The sequence below is a fragment of the Pinus tabuliformis genome, chromosome X (genome assembly GCF_031772625.1).
Source record: "Pinus tabuliformis cultivar Carrire ecotype Pingquan chromosome X, CPIR1, whole genome shotgun sequence".
Classification (NCBI taxonomy): domain Eukaryota; kingdom Viridiplantae; phylum Streptophyta; class Pinopsida; order Pinales; family Pinaceae; genus Pinus; species Pinus tabuliformis.
In genome coordinates, this window is record NC_142308.1 from 1,001,638,097 (window position 1) to 1,001,653,320 (window position 15,224).

The 15,224-nt window shown below is 35.5% G+C and overlaps 1 protein-coding gene across 1 annotated transcript; it reads left to right on the forward strand.

The window, feature by feature from the left end:
- The first annotated feature begins 12,128 nt into the window (after nt 1-12,128).
- LOC149143110 (uncharacterized) lies at nt 12,129-12,969 on the forward strand. The gene is made up of 3 exons (XM_089446294.1): nt 12,129-12,236; nt 12,330-12,422; nt 12,595-12,969. Exons 1-3 carry the CDS (start codon nt 12,141-12,143, stop codon nt 12,790-12,792), a joined length of 387 nt encoding a protein of 128 aa, XP_089302420.1. The 5' UTR covers nt 12,129-12,140; the 3' UTR covers nt 12,793-12,969.
- The last annotated feature ends 2,255 nt before the right edge of the window (nt 12,970-15,224 follow it).

Consider the following 15,224-nt stretch of genomic DNA (forward strand, 5'->3'; position numbering starts at 1 on the left):
CAATGACAATGATGATGATGGCAATGATTATGATGATGACGATGCTAATGACGTTGGCGAATCTTCCCAATTTTAGATGTTGTCATTGTCATAATCATAAGCATTATCTTTGGTGTCATAATCATCATTTTCATCTAGGTCATCATCAAAAACAATAATGGCATGAATGATGATGATGCATGATTACAACAATGTCCATAGAAATTACATTAATGATGATGATGGGGATGATAAAAATGACAATGACGATGATAATGGTGGTGATGATGATCATCATCGATCATCTGTCAAAAATAGAGTTGTTATTTCTCTTACGTATATCAATGTGTCCTAAACAACCCTTTTCTAGCACTGATCACATTTTTTGGGTTGATGATATTTCTTACAACATCTACAATTATGAACAATTGCAAACAATGTCCATAATGATGATGATGATGGCATGAATGGTGATTATGATGATAATGTAATGATGGCAATAACAATGACAAGGATGATGGTGATGATGATGACAATGATTATGATAATGAGAATGACCTTACAATCTTATGGATTCGTGAACAATTACTAGTTTCAATACCATCTTCTGGATACGTATTACTATCATACTTTTTAAATTTTATGTCTCTCTTGAGGTATCTTACTATAATGGTGTTGTCAACACTAGAAAGATATCTTGTTGTAATGGTGGTTCTAATGTTAGCACTAGCAAAGTTTAGTAGGGAGGATGCTACTACAAGAGGAATTCCTTCTAAGTGACTATGGCATTCAAAATGAGGCTTTATGGGCTGCTTGTTAACACATGTTCTCATGCTCATATAAAATTAATGTGAAAAGTTGCTTTAATTGGTTCCCATGCATAATTGATATTGATAATGGGGTGGTATAAAATTGTAATGGGCATATCCGTTAGTTAGTTATGATGGGTCAACAACATTGAAACCATCCAAGTGACATTTCACCTTGGAACAATCGTCGCTCGTGCGAAAACATGAAGTTTATGTAAATGAAAGTTGTGATTGTAGTGGAATTAAAACCATCGAGAAATATCAAAGAAGACGCTGCCTACCAGTTTTGAAAGACAACCAAGGCATTGAACAACTATTTGCGTTAGGATGTAGTGAGGGAATCGAAGGAAATTTGGCAGCCCTAAGTTGCCATTACTATTGCCAATCACACATTCAATAGTAACCATAAAAGGTAGCCACATATAAACAGAACATCGAGGTGTTGACAGTCAGAATCTATTGTAATAGCTTTGACGTATATATAGTTTTGTGTTTAGATGAGAATGAAGTGGGCTTCATCCAGGGTTCGGCTCAATCCTCGTCCATTCCATGCAGTGGTGTTTAATTCGCTAAGCAAGAGAATATTACGTGAGTGTTCAGAGTTAAATCAATAGAAATCAAGGACGTGTGATTGTCAAATTATTGCTCCTCCCTTATGATTGAGCGCTTGATGCGATGGTCATTATCCTTGGGTGATACTTCTATTCCCCATTTTCTATTGAAAAAGTAGCGTTTTTCTGTTCGATTATGATAGGATTGGATGAACGCCAGTTTGGGTGGATGTAGAGCCATGTTTTTTTGTGGTGATCTTCAAATGTCTTGAGGATAAGAAAAAAATCCTTGACCAAGGTCCATGGTTTTGGGGATGAGTTGGTCTTCTAGTGAAGCCATGGTTTCCCAACTTCAATCCTCTCAGTATGTTGCCGATGACTACTCTAGTATGGGTAAGATTCCTAGTTTTCCCATTCACTTTACCCATCTAGATCTCTTAGAAAAAGTGGGCAATTTTATTGGAAGATTCGTCAAAGTAGACAGGGAAAGACTTTTGAAAGGCATTTTCACCTATGTTTGCGTATGTGTTTAGGTAGATCCCAATGAAGTTTTGCGAGATAAAATTGAGCTCAAGTGGATGGGAATTGTGTATTCCCAACCCCTGGACTATGAAAATACAACTTATAGATACACGTATAGATACACCAATAAATTTCAACCACAAACCTGTAAATTTCATTTTCCTTCACATCATGCATCTAATTTGTATTCTGTATGAGAATTAACAAAGGAATGATGCTCTTTTTCCTATATTTTGACTCCCAGAGAATACTATGATAAACGTGGATAGACATAGGGTCCTGTATGGTCCATTTACATCCCATTGATGGGAAATCAGAAGTAAATAAAATAACATCCATTACATAGGCACTCATGTAAAATGGGGGAACAATGTTTTCTAGAATAAAAAAACTACAGTTCTTCCTATAATCTAGGATTTGGATACCTAAATTATTAGATAGAACAGTCCCCCCATCCATAACATAGCTGCATCAATCAAGGGTACCCACTGGTCTGAAAACTTTTGGGTATTGACATAACCAAATAATCTACATATCATAGTGGCAACATAACAATATGGACCGACAAGAGAAGCTATAGAATGCATACCCTTATTTTCTCGCTTGTGCTTGCTGGCATCTCTTCTCCATACTTTGATGACTTCAGATTGATCCTGATTTTCCTTCATGAATTTCTCAATGAAGTCATTATCATATCTCTTCTGAGCTGTCGACAACTGGTACATTTGAGTCGAATCTTTGTTGGTGAAAGAGCCGATGATTGTGTTCCTCTTGGTCATAAAGTTTCTGTCAGCGATGTTCAGATGGTCAACAACACATGTGATCATATCCATGTAAGGAAGGATGTTCAGCTGAGCAACAATTCTGTGGAGGAATGAATTGGCCAGATCACTATATGTAGTATCAGAAAACGGGTATGAATCTTCGGCTATGACTACTCTTTCTGTGACTCTCGGCTCTTCATCTTCAAAAAGTTGATATGTGGCCTCCCAGGTAGATGTTCCGATGTTTGAGGTGCATGTGGTATCGGTAAATAATGCAAGCAATTCTGCAAACTCAGGGGGAAGAGCAACTGATTGTTGTTGAACAACAGGTTTCTTCATGGGTTTGGTCGACCAAGACATTTTTGTTGAATTATGCTTGTTGGGACTGACTTGTCAAGAGAAACACAAGGGTGAGAGTAACTAACATTCAGAGCGAATAACTTAGCAAATAACCGATTACATAATAATCCAAGACTTTTATGAGCAAAATCTCAAGAAACCGTTAGTAATAATGAATGCGTTTATTCTATCGAAAACCATTAATTCTCCACATTTGGCCATTAATATCGCATCCGCCATATCTCAACTTTTGAAGCCTTGTCACTTTGAAACCTCCGATTGCAATACGTGTTGCAGACTTGACTACTCCATCATAGCACACCTTAATATAATATCACAGTTGCCATGTCACGCCTTTCATATCACAAGTTTTAAAGACATGTGTCTGGTCATGGACATTAAAAGTTGCAATGGTTATGGTGTAAATAATTAAATTGAATGGATATGGTGTAAATAAAGTCGCAAGTTAGAGGCTTCGGAAGTTTGGTCATGGACAATAAAACAAAAACGCCACTCGCGAGATCCCAATATGCAATGTGGCAGTTTTATGGGGTCGACCTCTTTATTACTATTTACATATATATGCCGGCTTTTATTATATTTATGCTTTAAACCTTTAAAATTTATTTGGAAAAGGTTTTAATCGCCATTTTTCTTAAAAGACTTTTTAGGATGTTCTAATATAATCCTTTCGCATTGAGGCTTTAGAATTAAACCTAAAATTTATCGCTCTTTTTAATTAATTTTTTTTTGATCTTAAAACTAATATTTCCTCTCAATTTTTTTTTTATAATTATATCCTAAATTTTAAAATAATAACCCTTCTCTATTAATTCTTTTATTAATTATATAATAAAATTATTAATTCATACAACACATATTTAACATTTTACTAAAATATTACTTTTACTTACTTCCATATCCCACTACTTCTATGACGTTGCACAAACCTACTTCCATATCCCACTACTTCTATGACGTTGCACCGGTTTGTGCAAATGCTAGTTCTATATACGATGTAGGGTTTCAGGGTCGGTGACAATGCTCTTTAACTTTTTAAAACATTTATATCTTAAAATGGGTTGTTATATCGGATGTAGGGTTTCAGGTCTGCAGATATATCCTTCTCCGAGGGGTTTTAGGAGGGCCTCTTACGCCGCGCCCCCTTTTCAGGTAGACGCATTTGCAAATATTTGCATTGTGCTATTTTTCTTTCCAGGCGGCGGATTGACTTGATCGGTGCACGGACAAAGGTGCATTTTTGGATAACCGATGCGGCTGGTTCAGATCCTCATATGCAATCGGATAGAGGTGAGTCTAAGCCTTGATTTCTTTTGTCCCTCTCAACCCATATTCTCTTATCACGATGTCTTTTTTGTTTTGTATTTCCGCTTCACATTTTCCTGAAGAGGTGCTGCTATTTGCTTTCACAGACTCACAGCAGGCATATTTTTTCAATCTGTGTTTTTTTTGGCGCATGTATTGGCTTACATATCGATTGATATTGATATATTTTCCCTCAATTTTTCTAATCTTTTATTTCATCCGAGTATAAAGAGATACATTCTGTAAATGCTTTAAGCTTCGAGAAATATCAGAACGAAAATATACATTCTTTGTTAAGCCTGAAGAAGGCATTGATATTGATTGAAGGGTCCTGTAACTTCTCTAAAATTCAGAATTCTTCTTTTGAGGCACTTGGATCATCTTCAGAATACTGACTGTCATAAGAATCCCCATTCGAGGATGCAGAAATATGTTCGTGTAAGATATGACAATCCTTGATTTCACTTCATAACCTTGAACCCTCAGCCAACTGTAGTCCTTCCTTCCTCAAGGTGTCTGCTTCACCATTTAATTCTTTGTAGACATGTTCAAAGCACTCTGAAATAAAAACGGACAGAACGTTTGATTTCATCTTCTACTACTGCCATTCATCCAATTAATTACTAACAACTGATGAATTTAGTAACACTTGTTTAACAGATTCTTCTCCTACAGGAAAGTAGCACAGTCTAAATTTAAAGGCTAATCGAAACTATAATCTGAATGTCGTTTGAGCCTATAAACGGACACAGTTAGAAAACATGCACAGAACATGTAGATCACTATCGAGAACCCCTGTTAATGCTATTCCATTATCATTGAATAAAAAGATGCATCACTAACATATCTCAGTGCAAAATGCACTGCCCCCTTCCAAGTATTAGAACTTGTGTTTTGTGGCAACCTGATGAACTTGCCTAGGCTGCACCATGTACTGAAAGTGTTGACTGCAAAACAAATGTTAGGCCTTGTGTTAACTAAGTACATGAGGAAACCTATCAATTCCTTGTATACAGATGTTCATCAAATCTGAATTAGAATCAGCAAAGTACAATGGATTTACTACCACAGGGGAGTAGCCATGGGTTTGCAGTACATCATTTGAAATCTCATCAGAATTTCAATTGCATACACTAGAGTAGCCATGGGTTTGCAGTCCATCATTTGAAATCTTCTAAGAATTTCAATTACATAATTTTTCTGTCCAAGGAACACTTCACCTGCACTTTGCTACACCCCTAGAGCCAGCAAGTAGTGCTTCAAGTCATGACAAATTCTCTTGCCAATTTTTCCCTGCACCAGTTTGTGGATTCCTTTTAACTTCCTGTGAGTGTAAGATTGTCTACATATGGGACTAAAACAAGCAGATTAGAATGATCTACCAAATTTTAAAAATTAGAATCTGCATCTGTCTCAGTGAAACCCAAATCTGAAAGTTACTCATCGATCTTGGAGTGCCATGCAAATGGTGCCTATTTCAACTCATAAAGGGCCTACTTCAACTTGTAAACATGGGTCTCAAGCCTATTCACCTAAAAGCCTCTTGGTTGGTTTATTCATATAACTCCTTAATCAACCTATTAAGAAATTTTGTCTTTACATAAATTTGATATAAAATCCAATGGAAGATTGTTGTGAAAGACATAGTAAATCTGATAGAGGTATATTTAGTAACAAGAGCAAAAGTCTCCTCATAGTTAACTCCTTTTTAATGGGAGAACCGTCCAGCCACAAACCGAGCTTTGCAGTTTTATATGCTGCTATCTGGTGCATGCTTAACCATGCATGATTGTTGTAAGAAAAACTAGAGTCAAATACTGACTTCTCCACTAGTCTAGGCACTATCTCCTACCCATCATTCTTTAGGAGGAGATGTATTCCTCCATCATGGCATTTTGCAGTACTTGCTTCCTTACTGCCGTTACTAGAAGGTTTTGTTTCAATAATGAAAGATATCAGTGCAACATAACTAGGGAACTTTTTAGGAGGGTGGCTTATTTGAAGGGAAGTAGTTGAAGCACCAACTTACTCTGTTGCCTCTTTTAATGTCTAGATTAGCCATCTAAGCTTTCTAGCTGAACTTGAAGGTAAAGAGGCACCCCTTGCACTTCCAAAAGCTTGCTGATCTAAGTATGCGTTTCATGATCTTTTTGATTTCTGCAGATCTGTTTTTGGGATACCAAGCTCTTCTGCCTCCATGGTCACTATTGGAGGTTCTTGAGACTTAGAGGACCATGCATTTTCTTCAAACTTGGTATCTCTGCTCACAACTACTTTATGTTGAGATGGAATGTATATTCTATAAGCTTTTGAGGTTTCACTCTAACCTACAAAAATGCCCTTCAAACTAGAAGGTTCCAACTTGGTCCTTTTCCCATCTGGAATATGAATGTAGATAGGACAACTGAAAAACTCAAAGATGTGTTACTTGAGGCTTCTGAATTCCTCCAGTCTTATCCTTCAAAATTCTGTGAGGATACCTATTCAAAATATAGACAATGATGAGACATGTTTATACACAGAGACACATGAGCAGAACTAGATCATGAATCAAGGCCCCAAACTACTGAGGGTTGTAGGGAACTATCAACATTTTCTTGATTCTTGATTTCATGCAAAAGGTATCAAACTCCTTTGGTTTTTGTGAATTAAGTCTAGGACTTCCTAGAAGAATCATCAATAAAATATTCATAGTAAATGTTACTTGATAAGGAAGTTGAAGAGATGGGCCCACATACATTTGAGTTGATTAGGTCAGAAACCCCTCTTGACCTATGTTTACTGCCAGGAAAACATCCTTTACATGCTGGCCAAGTGCACAACCTTTGCACACTCCTTTCTTCTCAGCCTTGAAGATTGGCAATGCCCACACCATGTTTTTCAAGATTGGCAACATTAATTAGTGCAAGTGACCTAGTCTCTTTTGTCAAAGCTCACACATGTTGTCACTATCATACCCTAAAGTTCTTATAGGATTCCCTTGCAATTTAGGATGAGGACTTGTTGATCTTCAAAGTTAGCCATATATGTAGGATCTATCATCACTGAAATTGGAAAGAGATTTTTAGTTAAGCTAGGTACATACAAAACATCATTAACTTAGTAAGCTTAAGGATATCACTTGATGGATCCCACTCTTGCAACTGGATATGTGGCATCATCACCAAGTTCTACTAAAGGTACTCTTGTTAGAGGTTGTATGTTTGCAGGCTCCACTGTCCACATACCAGTCCACATCAAACATGATGTCAGATGACAGGCATGAGATCATTGAGAAGTGTATCTCGAGATTGGATGAAAGCTCATCCACTTGAGCTGATGCTTTTGTACTCTTTACAAGTTGCTTTCCCTTCCCCTTCTTTTGATGACATTGGAAGAGAAGTGCCCAAACATTTGACACTTGAAGCACTTGATGTGGCTCAAGTCCTTCCTTCGCTGGTTACAAGAACCTGGCTTCTCTTTCTTCCATTTTTAACCCTTCTTAGTTCCTCTTTTCTTGTTTCCCTTCTTCGTCTTACTAATGGGGACAACATTCTGCTCCTTCTAGTTGAAGTCATTCCATAGCCTCTTCAAAATGGGAAGTTTTAACTTTTTTTTGGCCTAGATGTCATAGCCAAAAAGTTTCCAAAAAGAACAGGACCTATTTAATGCAATGAGTACTAGCTTTTCACCCTTCACCTCCTCTCAATTGCTGCAAGCTGATCATGGAGATCAATAATCTTCATTAAGTAGGAAACTACAATATCCTTTTACTCATTTGCAGGGATTAAGCTTATTTCTTAGCAATGTCTTTTGTTTGTTGTTCTCACTCTGATAGAGTGACTAGAGCATCAAACATGTACTTTATTGTGGTCTTTTTGGTGATGTGAGGGATCTAATGATCCTTCATAGATTCAAGTATGACTCACTTGACCTTGGCCATCTTCTTTTTATGATTTACTAATTACACAGGTTTGGGAGGCTCTACAACCAGTTTCTCAATGAAGTTAGACAAATCCTACTCCAACAATATCTTTGTGCCTAGAGGCGCTCACCAACCTGGTATGGAAGAGATGTTGTAATGTCGTGTCTTGATATGTAAACATTTTGACTCAGTCAAATTGCATAAAATGGAAATGAAATAAAATTAAAAAAAATAAAAAATAAAAAATAAAATTAATAATTAAAATAAACTTGAGGTAAAATAGTCAATTTATTGTTGGTGGTTTTGACAACCCATGGTTTTGCTAATGGTATTCTTATGTAAGAATAATTTCTCACTCTAGATCCATCTTAACTCCAGATCTATCGAGTGTTGAGAGGGATCAAATCTATTGAGGTGCAAACCTCTTTTAGAGTGAAAAGAAATTTGATCCCGCCAAATGCTTGGAAGATATGTAGTTAAGATGGATGCAGGCTGGTTACCTGAGACTTCCCTGGGATGAAGTTAAGAGGGACCTTCCAATCTATCCATGTATTTGAGATTGACTGTAGCCATACTACTGCATTGGAATATCGCCTAAACGAAAGTTAAGACAGATCAACAGCCTAACAAAGAACCCGACAACTTGAAACTTCACTGTGCTTTTCTCAAGCATGGATCACAGCATCCGATCCCTGGAGCCTCCTAACAGCTCCCTTTCATAGGTAGCAGTCCTACTATCTATTCAAGGATTTTTAAAATGTTTCAACAAACCTTTCTTCGATACCATTATGAATTTTTGTCTAACTCATTGTAAACAGATTCTTCTTCTAGTGGAAACTAACACTGTCTAAATTTAAAGGCTAATCAAAACTGCAATCTGAATCTCACTAAAATCTACAAACACAGTTGGAATACATACATTGGAACACACAGATCAATGTCAAAAACACCTGTTACTGCTATTCCAATACTGCTGAATAAAAATCCGCTAGAAAGGATTTTGTGTAAGAACTGAAACTAACCCTATTAAAGATCCATACTCTCACTCTTTCTTATAAGTGACACCTAGGGTTTATAAAAATAGATATATTACTTAGATCTCTGGATCTGTTCTCTATCTAACTGATAAAAAATGAATTCAGAAAGACTGAAAAATAAAACAGAACTGACTCATCTAACTTTAGCACTTTATCTTTAACTTGAAGTATAATGATAAAATTATCTTATTCTTTTTATGGCTGGTCCATACATGCATGTGTGTGCCCTTATTGCTGGAATAGTAAAATTTGTGATGTGCTCCTACTATCTATTTATTGCTGCATTCTCACCAACAGATCATTATGCTGTTTGGAATTTAATGCTACATGGATTTGTGTAATGCTGCTGTAATATAAGGTGCCCAGATCTGCCATGTGTGCTCCAACCTAGTAGAAGATGATCTGGGGTACACTATCTAACAATAATGAGCCAACAAACACTGGTATTTTTTTAAATGCCACTGTGGGCTACTAGCTTTTAGAGTATTGTTAGGGAAATAAGCTCGGTGTAGTTATTTGATCCTCACCTAAATCTGTTTTAAATCTGATACAGTGAGAGTTATTGAGATAGAGAACACGTATGGCTTCCCTTTTTTGGGGGGTACCTTGACTAGCTCCATCAAAGTAATCCCCATGTTCCAGATTTGTCCATAGGAGCACGAATCAACTTTTTCTGTGTTGGGGTTGATGAAAAAGCTTTGAAGTTTGAGAAGATTGACTGACCTTGGAAGGCACATTGAAAGAGTTATATACCTGTCTTCAAAGATTTCAACATTTCTATCTTTCTAGATTCCCCATGATACTATTAGAGGAAGGCCTTTGAGGACTGAGTTTTGCTACCACTTTTTAGAGCACTCTTCAGCATAACCTCCTTCTCCACAGTCCTTTATCCTTGTCAAACCATCCAGATTTCCTTTATTAAGGACAGAATATCAGTAAGTGATCTATGTTCTTTTCAACTCTTTTACACATGATACATTTGCTTGGACTTGATCCATTTCTTCTCTTAAGAACTTCCTATGTGGGTGCTCTATTTAAGATTTCCAACTGCATGTAAATAATGAACTTTTGAAAGGTTCTTATCCAGATGCGCTTCCACCATGAGAGTGTGCATTCTGGTCTGTCCAGGGTACACGATTCTTATCCTAACTTTGGAGTGTAAATCCCCAAGGCTAGATTTTAGACCAGACATGTTCATCATCAGAGTCTTTTATATAGGCATGGAACACTTTTGATTTGTTTATAAATCCTTTTGATTGAATATTTTCTTGGCCTTTGAGTCGTCTCTCTGTTCAACACTATTCCAATCCTACTGGCAAATGGAGGAGTTTCCTGGTCTAGCTGCCTGGTCTAGATTGAAGAGAGTTTACCACTGCTTCTGGCAGCTTGTACTCAGCTCCACTGCTTATCCATGGGTCTATACTGATCTTCACCTTAGCCTCATTGCAAACCTTCCATGCCAGCAATCTGCCTATTAAAGGGAATGTTATAGTCAGTACTTTCAATAATATGGATGCATTGTTGATTGACTTGTTTGGGTTTCCAATCCAGTCTTCTGCTGAATTGGGCTCAATATATCTCTGAATGTGAATCTGATTCCAGAGGTCCTCTTTTGATATTAGTCTCCACATACACTTGGCTTTTAGGGCTTTCCCGAAGGAATGATATTCGATATGTAATGCATGTGGGCTTTTTTGTATACCTTTGTTTTCTTAGCAAAATATAGTCTTATATTATAAAAAACAGATCAAGTACTGTAATTGCTTTCTCTTTGCATCCATGCTAGAAGAGCCAACATATCAGATTGGGCATCATATTTGGAATGTCTCATGTCATTCTAAGGACAAAATCCACAACAGTGATAAGATTCAATGTTTGCTTTTATTTTTATTGTGCTCTTTCCAGCTTTGTGGCTAGAATGTGTTGTAGGTCCAATTGAATCTGTATTGAGTTCAACCTGATTGTACAATGTATTTTTCTGACTTTCTACAAACGTGTTGTTTATATCTAGTATAAGCATATGGGGGATAGACTCATGGAGTACTAGGCTTGTGCAGTTACATCCTGTAATTAATCTATTAAGATTGGTTCTGGTCTCCTTAAGTCCATATCCAGATGGGTCATGAGGGGAATGCAGAAGTTGATTTTGTATTCTTATCGGCACTGGGTCATAGATCCCACGATCCTTCATTTAATGTCTAGTTTTTGTCAATAATTAGGTTTTGTTCTTTAGATACTCCAGTCTTTAGTTTTAACTTTTAATGTTTAGTGTTCTTTTATGGTGATTATTTTTTAGTATTTAGATCCTGTAATGATCCTTCTACTATGATTGGTTCTTTTTAAATTCTTTTCTAAATCCTTTTCTAAATCCTTTTCTAAATCCTTGATGTCAAAGGAACACAATTTCGTTATCGAGTCAGGCAAGTCTTTGTTCATTGGAATTAAAAACATTTTACGGAAATGAGAGTGCTACCAGGAAAAAATTTAGATAATATAGTTCTGTAGTTTGATGCTACAACAAATTTTGTTTGTGCTGTCACTGCCTTGTTTGGTTATTGGTATCAATTCTACTTTGGTACTGCATTTAGATACTTCAAGCTACATCATTTCCACATAAGATTGATAGGAATTCGACTATGTAGTGATTATAAAAAACACTGCTGTTTATCTATCCTATTTTAGTACTACCACAGGACTTGCAATTGTGCTAAACATAAAATACGAAATAGTTAAAATTTTGATCCATTTTTTGCTTTTGTAAGAAAACAATAGTTTATTTTAACCAGCGTTCCATGAGGATGTGTCCCCTATGGTGGGGTGCACATATCCACGCTTCCCACACTTAGAATGTATTAATACTTATAAGTATCTTAGACATGTATTTGTGTGAAAATAAATTGAATTGGTTTATGTTTAAGGACAAGGCATCCAAGGCGAGGTTAACCATGACAAAAGTCACTCATCGTAGTGGCCAGAAAGGTTTAAAAGCACTGATAACAACCTTTGTAAGTATATTAAACATGTGATATTTTTTTAATAAATTTTGTACTAGAAGAAAGTCATTGTTATCTAATTTCTCCCTATTTACTGATTGATAGGAACTAAAATATGGAAGACCTCCAAATCATTTGGAAAAGGAGGTGCTGCAGCAAAAGAGATGGGTTGAATTTGTTGTTTGGATGGACTCTATGGTATGTAATCTTAGTTGGATTTCCAATATACTTTTAAACCATATTTTCATTTTATTTTTTAGTACTATTAGATATTATATCTTACCTCATTTTATGGTTAACATTGTATAACAAAAACATGTGTTGTGTTATGTAATTAATACTAACATGTAATATTGATTTTTTTTGTCAGAATGCTATAGGTAATGATTTCCAAGACGATGATCCAAATTATGTTCAACATATATCAGGAGATGATGAGGATGAGGATGAGGATGATGGTGGTGAAGGAGGAGATGATGATCATAGTTGCGGTGTTGGTGATGATGTGGATCAGAGTAATGAGGATGGTCAAGATGATCATGAGGATGATCTTGGTGGTGGTAGCTAGGCATGCACATGCATTGTTTTTTATGAAGAAATTATTGTGTAGAATGACATTGTTATGTTTAGATGGGTGTTGTGAATTTACCCTATATCAATGAGACATTTTGATTTTGTAATCATACGATGAGTTTGATTTATGTATGTTGTTAATTTATCGTAGAATAACGATATTCATGAAATATTTTGATTTGTTAATCATATTTGAATTTTACTTGTTTTGATTAAAAATAATACTGATTTTATTAGTATTATGTTGTTATTTTATACATTTTTTGAAAATTGTTAATGACACATTGTTATTTTTTTGGATGGATGTTGTCAATTTCTCTTAAATTTCTTTACAAATGATTTTTAATTGTGATATCTGCTTTAATGATATTTAGAAACTATCATATATTTCACTATGAATCTATAAAGGGGGTCATATATGTAAAGAAAAATATACTCTATATAAGAAGTCAAATGCGGATGTAACCATGGATGAAAAATTGAAAGTAAAATTGGATGTTAAACTAGGAATTAATACAAAATGCAAACAATTGACATACAAAGTGTTTTAAATTAGAAGTGAAAAATTGTGCAATAGTTGACACAAAGAAGGGAACAAAACATGGCATACAAAAGGATATCAAATTGGGCAAAAACAAGGACACATAAATGGGCACCAAATTAGATGCAAAAAAAGACAACAACTAGATGTAAAATGAGATGCATAGTTGAGCATTAAAAAGAAGCAAAAAACGTTACAAATTAATATGCCAAATGATGATGCAAATAATGGTGTAAATTTGGGATGCAAACTTGGGTGCAAAAAAGGAAAAAAAAAAGATGTAAGAAAAGACATAAAACAAGATGCAAAATGGGGCTGAAAAAAGGTGAAACCAAGAATGCCATATTGGATGTAAAAAATGATTCCTAATCACATGCAAATTTAGGCTCAAACTCAGACACAAAATTATATGCAAATGTGGACACAAAATGAGGCAAAAAAAGATGCAAATTTGGATGGTGAAAACGATGTAAAACTAGACACCAAAAAAATGCAAAATTGGATGAAAAAGTCGGTGTAAATAATGGTGCAACATTGGACACAAGTAGACACAAAAAAATGGTGCAAAAGGGGGCATAAAATAGCTTAAAATTGGATGCAAAACTTGGTGCAAAAACAAATGCAAAAGTAGACGTAAAAAATGGCTCTAAATTGAATGTACCATTAGACACAAAATAAGATGCAAAGCTGGACACAACACATGACTCAACATAAGATGCAAATATAAATGCAAATTTGGATGCTCAAAATGATGTAACATTAGATGCAAGAGATGGTGTTAAAAATGATGCAAAATTGGATGAAACAAATGATGCAAAATATGGTGCAAAATGAGATGGGAAAAATGGAGACAAATCAAACGTAAATGTGGATGTAAAAAATGGTCCAAAAAAAGATGCAAAAATGGGCACAAAAATGGATGCAAAATTTGGTGCTAAATCAAATTCAACACATGGTGCAAAGATAGGCACCAAAGCTGGTGCAAAAATAGAAGCAAAAACTAGTGTAAGACTAGATACAAAACCTGGCGTAAGATTAGATGCAAAAACTGACACAAAATGGATGCATAAAAAGACGTTAAATTGGATTCAAAATACAGTGTAAACTTGATGCAAATGATGGTGCAAATATGGAAGCAAAGAATGACACAAAATAGGAAGCAAAAGAGAATGAAAAATAGATGCAAAAAAAGACACAAAACTAGAAGCAAAACCTGTCATAAAATAAGATGCAAATCTTGGTTCAAAATTTGACGCAAAAAATGATGCATAGTTTGGTGTAAAAAATGATGCAAAATCTAGCGTGAAAAAGGATACAAAATCAGGTGCAAAAAAGGACGCTTTAAAAATTGTACAATAGAGCCAGATTTAGCGCCAGGTTGCTCATCACAATTACAAAAAAAATGCACTAAAATCTGGCGCTAAATCTGGCGCAAATCGTTGGTTTTGTTGTAGTGATCCAATCCAAAGTAACTCTTTTTAGATTTCAAAGGAAAATATTACCAAGTTCCCTTTCCATTCCCAGTGTTAAGATACTATGAGGAGTCAGAAAAAAAATAAGCCACTGCATATAAAGCTTACATTAGAAAAATCTTATGTTCTCTTAAAAATTTATCAAAGCTTCTAACTGCAGAACTACATGATCATAATTGCATGTAGAGCTCTGAGAAAAAGAATCATACATGAATATAATGATGATGTAGAAACAACATAACTTACAATTATCCATGAAAACACATTAAATAATGTGTAATAAGAAACAAATTGAACAATGCATCTATGGGTGGTTTACCGCATATGATCTCCACCAAAACCACTGCGAAACTATACAAATCACTCTTATCGGTCAACCTTTTTGTGCTAAAATATCTGTTAAGAGAGGATAGA